Raw genomic sequence first — 15,137 nt, 5'->3', positions numbered from 1 at the left:
CTGTCTCAGCCTCCCAAGTATTGGGATTACAGATGTGCTCCACCACGCCTGGCATGTTAAATATGTTCTTAAACACTACATGTCATATCACCTACGTCCCTGTGATGTTCTATAAAGCATTAGGCATAATAATTACAAACCAATTCACCTAAGTCACTACCTAACAGCAATATACCACCTAATACTTGGTTTCTGACACATAAGGTTATAAAAAAAATTTATTAAGTACAGTTTCATATTTAGATCATCCAAGTTTACAAATGTGATTAGATCTTTAGGATACATAATTTATTCTTAAAATACAAAATTTATATACAGACATTAGAAACTCAGTTTCCAAAATACTCAATAAAGATGTCTGGGTGACACTTATAGAACTGACCTAGCAGCTTCTTCTTCTCTTTGGCAGACAGTTTTGAATCCCCATCAATAGTTTTTAGTAAACTCAACAGCTCATCTTTGGTTGTCTTCTGTGTACTGCTGGAGTAGTCACTTTGATCGATTCTCTGGCAATAAATATATCCTTAAGGTTCAAAAGTAAGAAATTCAGTTAATGACTATTCCTCAGATTTAACTAGAAAAATCAAGCACTTTTGTATGTGTAGGGAGAGTACTGGGGATTGAACCAGGGGCATTCTACCTCCAAGCTAAGCTATTTTTTAAATTAATTTTTAAAATTAATTTTAATTTTAATTATTATTTATTTTTGTGGTGCTAGGGATGGAACACAGAAGCACTGTACTTCCAAGCTACACCCCCAGCCCTGTTTTTTAGTCTCTTTTCTTTTTGAAGCCGAGTGTCACTGAGTTGCGAAGTGCCTCCCTCAGTAGCTGAGGCTATCCGTGAACCCCCGGTCCTTCGGTTTCACCTCCTGGATGATGGGATGACAAGGGTGCAACACCACGCTCGGCTTATTTTTTACTTTGAAACAGAGTATCAGTACTCTTCAGAGGGCCTCACTAAATTGCCAAGGCTAGTCGCAGCCTGCAATCCTCTTGTCTCAGCCTCCCAAGTACTGGGATTGCAAGCATGTGCCACCACGCCCAGCTCAAGTACTATTTTTATATTTATGTTTTTCTTCCCCATTTTGTATAATGTATCCTCTTTAGAAGAACAGACTGCTGCCAGGCGGGCGTGGTGGCGCTCGCTTGTAATCCCAGCATTTGGGAGGCTGAGACAGGGGGATTGAGGTTCAAGGACAGCCTCAGCTACTTAGTGAGGCCCTGTTTCAAAAGAAAGAATAAAAATAGGGCTGGGGTTGTAGCTCAGAGATAGAATGCCCCTGGTTTCCAACCCAGACAGAAAAAAAAAAGAACAGACTGCTGACTCTGACCAGGCTGCTTTTTTTTTGAGCGGGGGGCAGTACTGGGGCATTCTACCTTCAAAACAGGGTCTCACTGAGTTGCAAAGGGCCTAAGTAGTAGTTGAGGCTGGCTGCGAACTTTGATCCTCTTGTCTCAGCCTCCCGAATGCTAGGATTACAAACGTGTGCTACTATCATGCCCAGCTCCATGCTGCTTTTTGACAGAGAAGACTCTTTACTAAGTCTGTGCAAATAAGGAGAACATTTAGGATTTAACTGAAACTAACGACTACAGTAAAATGCTTTCAAATAAATATTGGGAATTTGTCTTTAGAAGATCATAAAAATAGCTGGGCATCCGGGGCGTGGTGGTGCATGCCTGTAATCCCCGTGCTTGGGAGGCTGAGACAGGAGGATTGCTCAGGTTCGAAGCCAGCCTCAGCTGGCTTAAGAAACCCTGTTTCCAAATAAAATATAAAGTAGGTCTGGGAGTGTAGCCCGGAGGTAGAAGGCCCCTGGGTCCCATCCCCAGTACCACCAAAAAATAAAAAATAAAAAAATATCTGGGCATGGTGGCACAGGCCTGTAATTCCGGTTTGAGGAGGCTAAGACAGAAGGACTGCAGGTTCTAGGCCAGCCTCAGCAGTGTGATGAAACTCAGCAACCTAGCAAAACCTCATTAAAAAAAAAAAAAAAAAAAAAAAAAAGGGAAGGCAGGAGTGGTGGCGCATGCTTGTAATCCCAACATTCTGGAGGCTGAGACCAGATGATCGTGGTTCATAGCCAGCCTCAGCTACTTAGTGAGGCCCTCTGCAACTCAGTGAGACCTGTTTCAAAAGAGGGCAGGGTGTGGAGCTCGAGGTTGAATGCCCCTGGGGTCCATCCCCAGACCCGCAAAAAAAAGAAAAGAAAAGAAAAGAAAGACAGGCATAGTTGCACACACTTGTAATCCCAGCATTCTGGAGGCTAAGACAGGAGGATAGTGGTTCGAGGTCAGCCTCAGCTACTTAGTGAGGCCCTTTGCAACTCAGTGAGACCCTGTTTCAAATTAAGAAATAAAAATTAGGGCTGGGGGTGTAGCTCAGAGGTAGAATGCCCCTGGGTTCCATTGCTAGTAACCCCAAAATATATAAATAAAATAAAAACTTGAGTGCTGGGAGTATAACTTGGAAGTAGAATGCCCCTGAGTTCAATCTCCAGCAACCCACCATACACACATAAATAAATAAGCCGGATGTGGTGGTGCAGACCTGTAATCCCAGTACTTGAGAGGCTGACAGGAGGATCACACAGATTCGAAGCCAGCCTCAGCTCCTTAGTGAGACTGTTTCCAAATAAAATATAAAAATAGGTCTGGAAGTATAGCTTGGAGGTAGAAAAACCCTGGGTTTTATCCCCCGTACCACAAATAAATAAATAAATAATTTTTGGTGTGTGTGGTACTAGGACTGAATATAGAGACATTCTACCTCATATCTATACCCAGCCCTACTTTATTTTTACTTATTTATTTATTTTTTATTTGGTGGTACTGGCGTTCCTGGAAACCCTTCTACCTCCGGACTCCCAGACCTATTTTATAGTTTTTGGTTTTTTTTTTTTTTTTTTTGAAACAAGAGTCTCTTAGGCCAGAGCAGCTGCGCGATCCTCCTGTCTCCGCCTCCCAAGCGCGGGGATTACAAGCGTGTGCCACCATGCCCGGCTTTATTTTTATTTTGAAACATGGTCTTGCTAAGTTGATGAGAGTCTCACTATTTACCGAGGCTGTCCTCGAACCCGAAATCTTCCTCTCTCAGCCTCCCAAGGACTAGGATTACAAGCACGCACGACCACGTTTGGCTAATAAGTATTTTTAAAAACGAATGAAGATGTAGCTCAGGGACAGAATGCCCGTGGATTCAATTCCTAGTACCAAAAAATAAATAAAAAGGAAGATAATAAAAATAATATTTCTGAGATTACCTGTGTCTTTATTTGGATCTCGTCCCTTCTGGATGGCCATAAGCTTAACACTGACAATTTTATGAAGTGTCCCAGGAATCTTAAGGAAGGGATGCGAAACATTACTCAAATGCATTCTCATCTACACGTAAGGGATCTAACACGGCTCGGCACCATTTCACTGCTAGTGTTACCTTAAAAACATCTTTTTGATGATCCATTAAAAAGAGTATCAGAAGATCCGTTTTTCCTTTGGATAAATTTTTATTGTCAACAATAGCTTTTGAGAATATCCTTTTCACAACCATTCGATTATCACTCTGTAAAAACAAAACACGCTCCATAGCACGTTTGTTTGTTTATTTATTTACTTGGTGGTACTGGGGTTCCTGGAAGCCCTTCTACCTCTGGGCTACACTCCCAGACCTACTTTTTATATTTTTATTTGGAAACAGGGTCTCTTAAGCCAGCGCACACGGCTGGCTTCGAACCTGCGCGATCCTCCTGTCTCCGCCTCCCAAGCACGGCGATTACAAACGTGCGCCACCACGCCCGGCTATTTATTTATTATTTTATTTTGTTGCTAGAGATTGAACCCAGACATTCCACCTCTGAGCCACAGTCCTGGCACTTTTTATTTTGAAACAGAGTTTCTTTAGGTTGCTAAGTGTCTTGCTATTGCTGATACTGGCCTTAAACTTGTGATCCTCCTGTCTCAGCCTTCCAAGGGCTGGGACTATAGGCGTGCACCAGCATACCCTGCCATGTTACTTTTTTTTTTTTTTTGTGGTACTGGGGATGGAACCCAGGGGCTTTCTACCTCCAAGCTACATTCCCAGACCTATTTTATATTTTATTTATTATTTTATTTATTTATTATTTATTATTTATTATTTTATTTATTTTTATATCTATTTTATTTTATATTTTATATTATATTTTATAAAATATATAAAATATATTTTATATTTTATTTATTATATTATATTTATTCTCACTTAGTTGCTGAGAGCCTCACTCAGTAGCTGAGGCTGGCTTCGAACCTGCGAGATCCTCCTGTCTCAGCCTCCCAAGCGCAGGGATTACAAGCGTGCACCACCACGCCCGGCTCATGCTGCATATTTAAAACACTCAGTTTAATACTGAGGGAATATTAGCTATAAATACTATTATCCATTCCAGCATACTGATGCTGAAGATGGAAGAATCTGACACATGGGTCTTTGTAAGTATTACAGATACTGAATACAATTAACATTTCAACAAAAGACTTACTTCTTTCTGTAATTTAAATTCAGAAGGATGTGCTGCAACAGCCATGAAATACAGTAATCTTCTAAATTCTTCTCTATTTTGGGAATCCAAGAGCTTCAGAAAGAGCTGAGTAGCTTCTAAAGCTATTTCAGTCTTCCCATTTACTTTAGCCAAAAGAAAAAACTGCTTTTAATTGACCAAATATAACTATATTAAAGGGAACAAAATTCAAGTAACCGTTTACGCTAAATAGAACACATTAAGAATCCTTCCTTCTCTCCTTCCTTCCTTTCCTTCCTCCTCTTTCTTTCTTTCTTTCTTTCTTTCTTTCTTTCCTGATTGATACTGGAAACTAATACCTTAAGTTTTTGCCATATAATCTCTTTGGATATTATATCTAATTCCTGGTTTAGTACATAAATTCCCAGCTTATGTCTTTCATTTAATTCAGTACAGTTTGGGAGTTCATTATGTGTATAATACTGATGTATACCACTCTGAAAAAAAACAGGATTCTCTGAAATCCCCAATTCATCTTCAACAAAACATGTGGAACATCCTGGCTCACTGGAAGAAGAAAAAGACTGTTTGCTATTTTGAAGAGACAGAAGCAGGAATGGTGCTGGTGCTGGCAATTCTTCCTCAAACAAGAACTGCTGCTGCTCTAAGCCTAAACATTCGGAGAGAGAGAGCATCATTCTCCTATGGCAACCAAAATTTTCTGGATAACTTTAAAGCTTATTAAAGCCTCTGGGCAAATGAGCCCTAGAAATTTTAGAATTAACCTACTTTTCACAGATTAATATAGATCTACCCACTGCCAGCTTGAAGTAGCACTCTTTTGAGGCTGATTTTTAAGATAATGTCTAGACCCCAGGAAGAACTGACTTACCTAGCAGTTCTGCAATTCCATTGTGAACATCGGAGAGGTGATTTAATAGAGGTTCCCTGCTGCTGTAGTATTTGCCGATGGCATCGAAAAGAAGTTCCTTCACTAAGTCCATTCTGTCTGGTTGCTCAGGAAAGTTTCTGCTTATGTCTACCACCATCTGGTCTGGAAGGTATTCCAAGCAGTCGATGGCTGCAGACAGCCACTCATCTTCCCTATAGAGGAGTGACATGTTTTTTGTTGTGTGACTGTTGTACAGAAAATGGAACCCAGGTGCATTCTACTTCTGAGATAAAGCTCCAGCACCATTTTATTTATTTATTATTTATTAATTTATTTATTTTTGTGATACTGGGAATGGAACCTAGGGGCACTGTACCTCCAAGGTATACCCCCAGCCCTATTTTTTATTCTTTTATTATTTATTTATTTTTTTGTAGTACTGGAGATGGAACCCAGGGCCTGTCTACCTCCAGGCTACACCTCTAGACCTATTTTATATTTTATTTGGAAACAGGGTCTCACTAAGTTGCTGAGAGCCTCACTCAGTAGCTGAGGCTGGCTTCGAACCTGTATGATCCTCCTGTCTCAGCCTCCCAAGCACTGGGATTACAAGCGTGTGCCACCACGCCTGGCTTATTCTTTTATTTTAAAACAGGGTCTAAGTTGCAGAGGACCTAACTAAGTAGCTGAGGCTGTCTGTGAACTACAATCCTTCTGTCTCAGCAATTCAAACTATTTTATTACTTTGAAACAGGGTCTCAATTAAGTTGTGGAGGATCTAATGGCTGAAGTTGGCCACAAACCTACAATCCTCCTGTTTCAGTCTCCCAAGTTACAAGTGTGTGCCACCATGTCAGGCTTCATGAAGTGCTATTTATTTATTTATTTATTTATTTGGTGGTACTGGGGTTCCTGGAAGCCCTTCTACCTCTGAGCTACACTCCCAGACCTATTTTTATATTTTTATTTGGAAATAGGGTCTCTTAAGCCAGTGTGGCTGGCTTCGAACCAGCGCGATCCTCCTGTCTCTGCCTCCCAAGCGTGGGAATTACAAGTGTGCACCACCATGCCCGGCGTGAAGTGCTATTTTAAAAAGCAAAATATAACCGGGCGTGGTGGCATACGCTTGTAATCCCTGCGCTTGGGAGGCAGAGACAGGAGGATCATGCAGGTTGGAAGCCAGCCTCACTGGCTTTAAGAGACCCCGTTTCCAAATAAAAAATATTTAAAAATGGGTCTGGGAGTACAGCCCAGAGGTAGAAGGGTTCCATCCCCAGTACCACCAAAAAAAAAAAAAAAAAAAAAAAAAAAAGCAAAATACAGCCGGGCATGGTGGCACACGCTTGTAATCTTAGCATTTGGGAGGCTGAGACGAGGATCGCAGTTCGTGGACAGCCTCAGCTACTTAGTGAGCCCCTCTGCAACTCAGTGAGACCCTGTTTCAAAATACAGAATAAAAACGCCAGGCATGGCGGCACACACTTGTAATCCCAGCATTCGGGAGGCTAAGACCAGAGGATCGCAATTCGCAGCCAGCCTCACCTACTTTGTGAGGCCCTCCACTACTTAGTGAGACCCTGTTTCGATTGTAGCTCAGAGATCGAGTGCCCCTGGGTTCTATCCACAGACTCATAAAAAGAAAGAAAAAAAATCCAGGCATGTTGGAACACGCTTATAACCCCCACACTTGGGAGGCAAAAACAGGAGGTTCACGCTGGTTCAAAGCCAGCCTCTCTGGCTTAAGAGACCCTGTTTCCAAATTTAAATAAATATATAAAATAGGTCTGGGAGTATAGCCCGGAGGTAGAAGGGTTTCCAGGAATCCCAGTACCACCAAAAAAAGAAGCAAAATATAGCCGTGCAGCAAGCAAGGCCGGGCAGGAGCCTGCCTTTGGGCAAGGCCGGGCCCTGAGCCTGTCACGCAGCAAGCCTGGGACTGGGGCCTGCTCCACAAAAAAGGCCCAGCGAGTCCCTGCAATCCTGTGGCCAGGAAGCACTAGAAGCTGCCACTGCCTCACCTCATGTCTCAGCGGATTCCCAGATCCAAGTGACCTCTATTAAAAAAAATTGGTTGTGAGTGAATCATCTTGTCAAAGTTACTCACCTTCTGGCTATCAGGTTTTCAGTAAGTGGAAATAAGTGTGGAGATACAGAAGCTCTAATACATTGTTGGCGGGATTGCAATTTGGTGCAACCACTTTGGAAAACAGTATAGAAGATCCTCAGAAGAAGGAAAACTAACTTACCATATGATCCAGCAATACCACCTCTGGGAATCTTCCAAAAAGAATGAAAACCAAAATACCAAACTAATGCACCAACAACCATGTTCATAGCTGCACAGTTCACCATTGCCAAACTGTGGAACCAGCCAAGAGGTCCTTCAACAGATGAGTGGATTTCAAAACTATGGGATATGTACACAATGGAATGCTCTGCCATAAGGGAGAATAAAATTATCGCATTTACAGTGAAATGTCACAAAAAATAAGAAATCAGATGCTTTTCTAAATGTGTGAAATATTAGGGAGAAATGGGTAACAGAAGGAACTCTAGATGAAGAAGGGACCCTATAGAGGAGCAATGAAGGTGACATATCTGAGGAGATGGGGGTGGGGGAAACTCTTTAAAGCACATGATGTACTTAAACATATCAAAGTGAATCAGGAAGCCAAGCATGGGTAGGAGAGAGGGGGAGGGAAGGGGTTAGGGATTGAGTAAGGGCTGATTGGGAGATGTGTGCATGTATATCTCCACAAGTTCTTTTTTTATCTCATTAAGATGTATGACTACAATATGACTACAATACACCAATAAAATTTTATTAAGAATAAAATAAAATAAAATAAAAAGCAAAATATAGCTGGGCGTGGTGGCACACACTTGTAATCCCAGCATTTGGAGGCTGAGATGGAGGATCGCCGTTTGCAGCCAGCCTCAGCTACTTAGTGAGGCCTTCTGTAACTTAGTGAGACCCTGTTTCAAAATAATAAAAAATAGGGGAGGAGGTATAGCTTGGAAGTCAGCCTCAGCTACTTCATGAGGCCCTCTGCAACTCAGAGACCCTATTTCAAAATAAAGAATAAAACATAGGAAGCCGGGCATAGTGGTGCACGCTTGTAATCTCAACATTTGGGAGACGGAGACCGGAGGATGTGGTTCGCGGACAGCCTCAGCTACTAATGAGGCACTCTGCAACTTAGTGAGACCCGGTTTCAAAATAAAGAATAAAAAAAAGAGCTGGGCATGGTGGCACATGCCTGTAATCCCCGTGCTTGGGAGGCTGAGACAGGAAGATAAAATAAAAAAATAAAATAAAATAAAATAGAAAATAGGTCTGGGAGTATAGCCCGGAGGGAGAAAGCCTCTGGGTTCCACCCCCAGTGCCACCAAAACAAAACAAAACAAAACAGGGCAGGGGGTGTAGCTTGGAGGTCAAATGCCCCTGGGTTCCATCTCCAGACCCACACACACACAAAAGAATAAAAATAGGTCTGGGGTGTAGTTTGGAGGTAGAATACCCTGGGTTCAATCCCCAGTACCACAAAAATGAAGCAAAATAGTAAAATAAATAGGAAAGAATAACAAATACACACAATATACCTAATTTACTTGCTATTTCAGGCTTGCCACCAGGATAAATTTATACATGCTTAAAGAAAAAAATTATACATGTAATTTTTTAAATGCGTGGCTAAATCATGTATCCTAGCTAAGATAAATAGCTTAATTTTTTTTTTTTTTGCAAAACCAGAAACTATTCACTATAATATAAAAGTGAAGACAGGTACAGTGGCACATACTTGTAACCCAGTATTAGGAGGCGAGACAGGAGAACTGCAGGTCCAGTGCCAGTGCAGCAACTTGGTAAGATCCTGCTTCGCATTTGGAAGACAGACAGGAGGATGGCAGTTCACAGCCAGACTCAGCTACTTAGTGAGGCAGTTTGCAACTCACTGAGACCCTGTTTCAAAAGAAAGAAAAAAAAAATAGGGCTAGGGGTGTAGTTCAAAGGTAGAATGCCCCTGGGCCCATCCCAGGACCAGAAAAAAAAAAAAAAAAGATCCTATTTCAAAATATAAAGGGGGCTGAAGCTGGACATGGTGGCACATGCTTGTAATCCCAGCATTTGGGAGGCTGAGACGGAGGTCTGCGGACAGCCTCAACTACTTAGTGAGTCCCTTTGCAACTCAGTGAGACCCTATTTCAAAATAAAGAATAAAATATAGGGCAGGCTGAGGGTGTCACTTGGAGGTAGAATGCCCCTGGATTCCATCCCCAGCACTGCAAAAATAAATAAATAAATAAATAAATAAATAAATAAATAAATAAATAAATAAAATGGCTGGAAATGTAGCTCAGTGGCAGAACACTCCTGGGTTCAATTCCCAGTACCACAAATCAAAACAAAAAAATTCTCTTACCTCTTAAAGTTAAATCTTCAGACCCTAAGATTTATATTCAGATTGGTAGTTGAAGATTATTAAGCTGCTTCCATTATAATTCTTCAATAAAACTAGCTGACTATAAAGTGCATATATTTAACAGGCAGTCTAAAAGAGTATAAAAGCATATGTAATCAACAGATTACAAAGATTTGTTAAATATGTTCATTTTGTTCCAAGTCCCTTTGAGGAAGTGTGTGTGTGTGTGTGTGTGTGTGTGTGTGTGTGTGTGTGTGTGTGTGTTACTGGGGATGGAATCCAGGGGCCTTCTACCTCTGACCTACACCCCCAGCCCTATTTTATTTTTTAATTTCTGTCTGGAAACAGGATCTTGCTAAATTTCAGAGAGCCTCACCAAGTTGCTGAGGCTGGCTTCAAACTGTGATCCTCTTGTCTCAGCCTCCCAAGTATGAGATTATAGGCATACACTACCATGCCCTGCTTGAGAAATCTTAAGAGACTAGTCAGCCCTACATTTTAATAAAGATAAGAAGATGAAGCATAATCATTTTCTTCGTCTGATGTGCAACTATGTTAACATGTGAAACAAAAATAAATGTAAAAGTAGTGAAATTTAAATGTTTTCTGATTTTGACTAATGTAATTTTGTTACTCACACTCTCAAGCACAGATAATATCAACTGACGGTGCCTATATGATCCGAATCAAAATCAAAAGATTATCTTTTTTTTTTGGTGGTGGTACTGGGGCTCCTGGAAGCCCTTCTACCTCCGGGCTACACTCCCAGACCTATTTTTACATTTTTATTTAGAAACAGGGTCTCCTAAGCCAGCGCGCACGGCTGGCTTCGAACCTGCGCGATCCTCCTGTCTCTGCCTCCCAAGCGCGGGGATTACAAGCGTGCGCCACCACGCCCGGCTAAAAGATTATCTTAAAACATCCTCTCTAATGCTGGGCGCAGTGGAGCATGCCTGGAATCCCAGTACTTGGGAGGTTGAGACAGGAGGATCACAGGTTTGAAGCCAGCCTAAGCAAGTCAGCGAGGCCCTCAGCAACCTAGTAAGACCTTGTTTCCAAATAAGAAATAAAATCAGCCTAGGGGGTGTAGATTGAAGCCAGAATACCTCTGTGTTCAATCCCTAGTACCACAAAACCAAAAACATCCTCTATATTTGACCTACAAACAAACTGAAATTATTATATGTATTTTCACCCACTGAGAGTCACTGTAGGCCTTGAGAATTCCTCGATCCAGATAGTTACTGGTGTTGACCATGTCCGGCTGCCTCTTGGGTTGAGGAACTCTAGGTACCACCTCTTTCTGCTTGAGTAAGGAGTCAAGAAGTGGAAGGTCGATGAGTTGTAGCAGACGCCCAATTGTTTCTTCTTGCCATACTTCATTAATAACTAAACCGGGAAAAGACAAGGCAAAGAGCAGCAATTCATAGTTACTATATGATGCTCGCCACGGTATTTGTCTCCACAGTAAATTTCTGAGGAGGAGGAGAAGGAGGAGGAGGGGGAGGGGGAGGGGGATGGGCATGAAGCCACATGCCTCCAATCTCAGTACCTGGGAGGCTGAGGCAACAGGTTCACAGGCTTACAGTCAGCCTCAGCAATTTAGTGAAGCCCTCAACAATTTAGTGGGGCCCTGTTTTGAACTAAAAGATAACATAGGGCTGAGGGTATAGCTTAGATGTACAACAGCCTGGGTTCAATCCTTAGTACCATAAAAAAAAAAAAAGAAAAGAAAAGAAAGGTGAAAAAGTCAGCCAGGTATGGAGGTGCATGTCTATAATCCTAGCACTTGGGAGGCAGAGACAGGAGGACCCCAGGTTCATGGCCAGCCTCTGCAACTTAGTTAGACCCAGTTTCAAAATCAAAGAATAAACAGGGCTGGGGGTAGAGTACTCCTGAGTTCCATCCCCAGTACCACAAAGAAAAGGGGAAAAAATAGAGGAAAAGTCAACCATATGAAGTGCTTTCTTATACAAAGTAAAACAATCCAAGATTTGTTTAAAGTGTAGGAGAACAGACTTTGGACAACAGGAATTCTTTTCATTCTTTGTGCTATATAAAGCAATTTGTCAGAGATAAGAGATCAAGTCATATAACATGTTAATAAGACTTTGGAAGAAAGAATGATTCATTACATCTAAAAACTGGTCTGAAACTACTGGCTGCAGATTATTCTGCTCAGGGTTTACACAAGATGGGGGAAGGAGGACGGAAATCGAAGCCATTCAGCTGCATTCCACCGCCACAAGGAAGAGCATGGGATCCCGTTAATGTTTTAGTGCAATTTTCAAATTTCGACTTAACCCTAATAAAACCTCAGGGAAAGAAATGCCTGAGTGCTCTTTTTAAAGTAAAAAATCTGCATGCAAAACATTCCAGATTTGAGCCTCTGCCAGCTGACAGGACAAAAGTCAGTGTTCAAGTGTTATAACACTGACATGTTTGTTAAAGATAATAGACTTCTGTTAAAATTTAATATAAACAACTTTAATACATAGGGCGCTCTTTCTTTGTGCTTTGAATACATTCTAATAAAGGTTAAGATTGAAAAATTTTGAATAGCTTTATTGTAGTTGGTCGCTTCTTTCTGTCTTGGCGGCACCATCAGCTTACCTTGCGGAGACAAGGTTGCGGAGATGTTTACCCGAGGGGGGTCAGCAGGCTTTAAACTCAGATTTTCCCACAGGTCCTCCAAACTGTCAGATCTGATGTCGGATGGCTGAAATAATGCATCTGCATACCTACAATGAATGCAGGATGCCCACAGAAATATTTTAGTATTTGAGAGCTAGGAATTTCTAGAGAGTTCAGAATAAAAACATGACAAATGCAAATCCTAAAAGTAGAATGAAATATAAAAAACACCGCCCCTCCCTTTCTTTCTTTCTTTCTTTTTTTTTTTTTTTTTTTTTTTTTTGTTACTGGGGACGGAACCCAGGGGCTTTTCTACCTCTAGGCTATACTCCCAGACCTATTTTATAGTTTATTTGGAAACAGGGTCTCACTAAATTGCTGAGAGCCTCACTAAGTAGCTGAGGCTGGCTTCAAATCTGCATGATCCTCCTGTCTCAGCCTCTCAAAGCACCGGGAATACAAGCATGTGCCACCACGCCCAGCTATCAATTATTTTTATATTTGGAGTATACGTTGGTGGACAGTGCCCATCATTTTCCAATTACTGACCTACAGCTGGGCATGGTGGTGCACACTTGTAATCCCTGCATTTGGGAGGCTGAGACAGGAGGAGTGCAGTTCGCAGACACCCTCAGCTACTACTTAGTGAGGCCCTTTGAAACTCAGTGAGACCCTGTTTCAAAGTAAAGAATAAAAAATAGGGCTGGGGGTGTAGCTTGGAGATAGAATGCCCCTGGGTTCCATCCCCAGTACCGAAAATAAGTAAACAAATAAATAAATAAGCCAGGCATGGTGGCGCCCATTTGTAATCCCAGCATTCGGGAGGCTGAGACAGGAGGATCATAGTTCAAGGACGGCCTCAGCTACTTAGTGAAACTCTTTGCAACTCAGTGACACCCTGTTTCAAAATAAAGAATAAAAAATAAGGCTGGGGGTGTAGCTCAGAGGTAGAATGCCCCTGGATTCCATCCCCGGTACTACAAAGAAAAAAGAAAAAAAAGAATGAGCCGGCATGGTGGCGCACACTTGTAATCCCAGTATTCAGGAGGCTGAGACAGGAGGATCATGGTTCAAGGACGGGCTCAGCTACTTAGTGAGCCCCTTTGCAACTCAGTGAGACCCAGTTTCCAAATAAAGAATTAAAAATAGGGCTGGGGTGTAAGCTCGGAGGTACAATGTTCCTGGGTTTCTTCCCCAGTATGACAAAAAATAAAAAATAAAAAAATAAAAAAATAAAGAATAAGCCGGGCTTGGTGGTACATGCTTGTAATCGCTGTGCTTGGGAGGTGGAGACAGGAGAATCACTCAGGTTCGAAGCCAGCCTCGCTCGCTTAAGAGACCCTGTTTCCAAATAAAATATAAAATAGGTCTGGGAGTGTAGCCCAGATATAGAAGGGTTCTATTCCCAGTACCACCAAAATAAAATAAAATAAATAAAGAATAAAAAATGGGGCTGGGGGTGTAGTTCGGAGGTAGAATGCCCCTGAGTTCCATCCCCAGTACCACAAACACTGATCTGCAATTCTTTCTTTGCAAATCTGAAACCAAAAAGCTATTAAAATCAAAAGTTGACTCAGAACTTTTAGAATTATAAGTTTACAGTGAAAAAACCTGATCTGAGATTACCATAACCTTTAGTATCAGTAGTACCAGTGGTACTGGAGACTGAAGCCAGGGACATTCTACCTCAAAGCTACAACCCTAGCCCTATTTTATTTTTTGAAACAGGGTCTTGCTACGTCGTGGAGGGTAAAATTGCTGAGGCTGTCCTCAAGCCTGCAATTCTCTTGTCTCAGCTCCCCAAGTACTGGGATTACAGACTGTGCCACCATGCCCAGCTCTTACTTAGTTTTTATTTTGTTTTGTAACAGGGTCTCACTAAATTGCTGAGACTGTCTTCCGAACCTGAGATCCTCCTGTCTCAGCTACCCAAATATTGGTATTACAGGCATGTACTACCATGCCTGATTTCCAATCTTTGTTTTTTTTTTTTTTTTTTTTTTTTTCAGTACCAGGAATTGAATCCAGGGGCATTCTACCTCTGAGCTACACCCAGCCCTATTTTTTTATTCTTTATTTTGAAACAGGGTCTCACTGAGTTGCAGAGGGCCTCACTAAGTGGCTGAGGCTGTCCATGAACCGCCATCCTCCTGTCTCAGCCTCCCAAATGCTGGGATTACAAGTGTGCGCCACCACGCCCGGCTTTCCAATAAATTATTAAATAAGTAATTGAGCATCAAATAGTAGCTTACACCTGCTTTTGGCAGGACTTTCTCATATTGGGCAAGTGCCTTACCACTGAGCTATATTCCCAACCCCAACTGACCTTGATAAAGTACAATCTCCTCATGCTAAAAATATTTTCATAGTCTCCCCAATGTCTGTATGATCAAGTCTCAACTTCTTAATATGCTGGACATAGTGGCAAGTCCTATCTACCTGGACAGCTGAGGCCGGAGGATCACTGAAGCCCAGGAGTTCAAGACAAGGCTGGGCAACATAGGGAGACCCCATGTCAAGAGTAAACACAAAAGCCGGGCGTGGTGGTGCACGCTTATAATCTCAGCATTTGGGAGGCTGAGCCAGGAAGATCATGGTTCGCGGACAGCCTCAGCTACTACTTAGTGAGGCCCTGTGCAACTCAGTGAGACCCCGTTCCAAAATTAAAAATTAAAAAATAGGGCTGGAA

At 41.9% G+C, this 15,137-nt stretch overlaps 1 protein-coding gene across 1 annotated transcript in view; it reads right to left on the bottom strand.

Moving 5' to 3' along the window:
- Window positions 1–329: 329 nt before the first annotated feature.
- DEPDC7 (DEP domain containing 7) overlaps window positions 330–15,137 on the bottom strand; it is a gene marked incomplete at both ends in the record, with an annotated part of 30,379 nt that continues 15,571 nt past the window's right edge. Inside the window, 7 exons of the mRNA XM_080718305.1 lie at window positions 330–523; window positions 3,266–3,344; window positions 3,439–3,564; window positions 4,520–4,662; window positions 5,391–5,602; window positions 11,014–11,203; window positions 12,428–12,555. Coding sequence (XP_080574431.1) covers window positions 330–523; window positions 3,266–3,344; window positions 3,439–3,564; window positions 4,520–4,662; window positions 5,391–5,602; window positions 11,014–11,203; window positions 12,428–12,555 — 1,072 coding nt within the window. The remainder of the gene's footprint in view (window positions 524–3,265; window positions 3,345–3,438; window positions 3,565–4,519; window positions 4,663–5,390; window positions 5,603–11,013; window positions 11,204–12,427; window positions 12,556–15,137) is intronic.

Source organism: Muscardinus avellanarius (genome assembly GCF_963383645.1).
Source record: "Muscardinus avellanarius genome assembly, chromosome: 1".
Lineage (NCBI taxonomy): Eukaryota > Metazoa > Chordata > Mammalia > Rodentia > Gliridae > Muscardinus > Muscardinus avellanarius.
The sequence above is the reverse complement of the archived record's forward strand: the minus strand, read 5'-3'. Positions and strand labels throughout refer to the sequence as shown.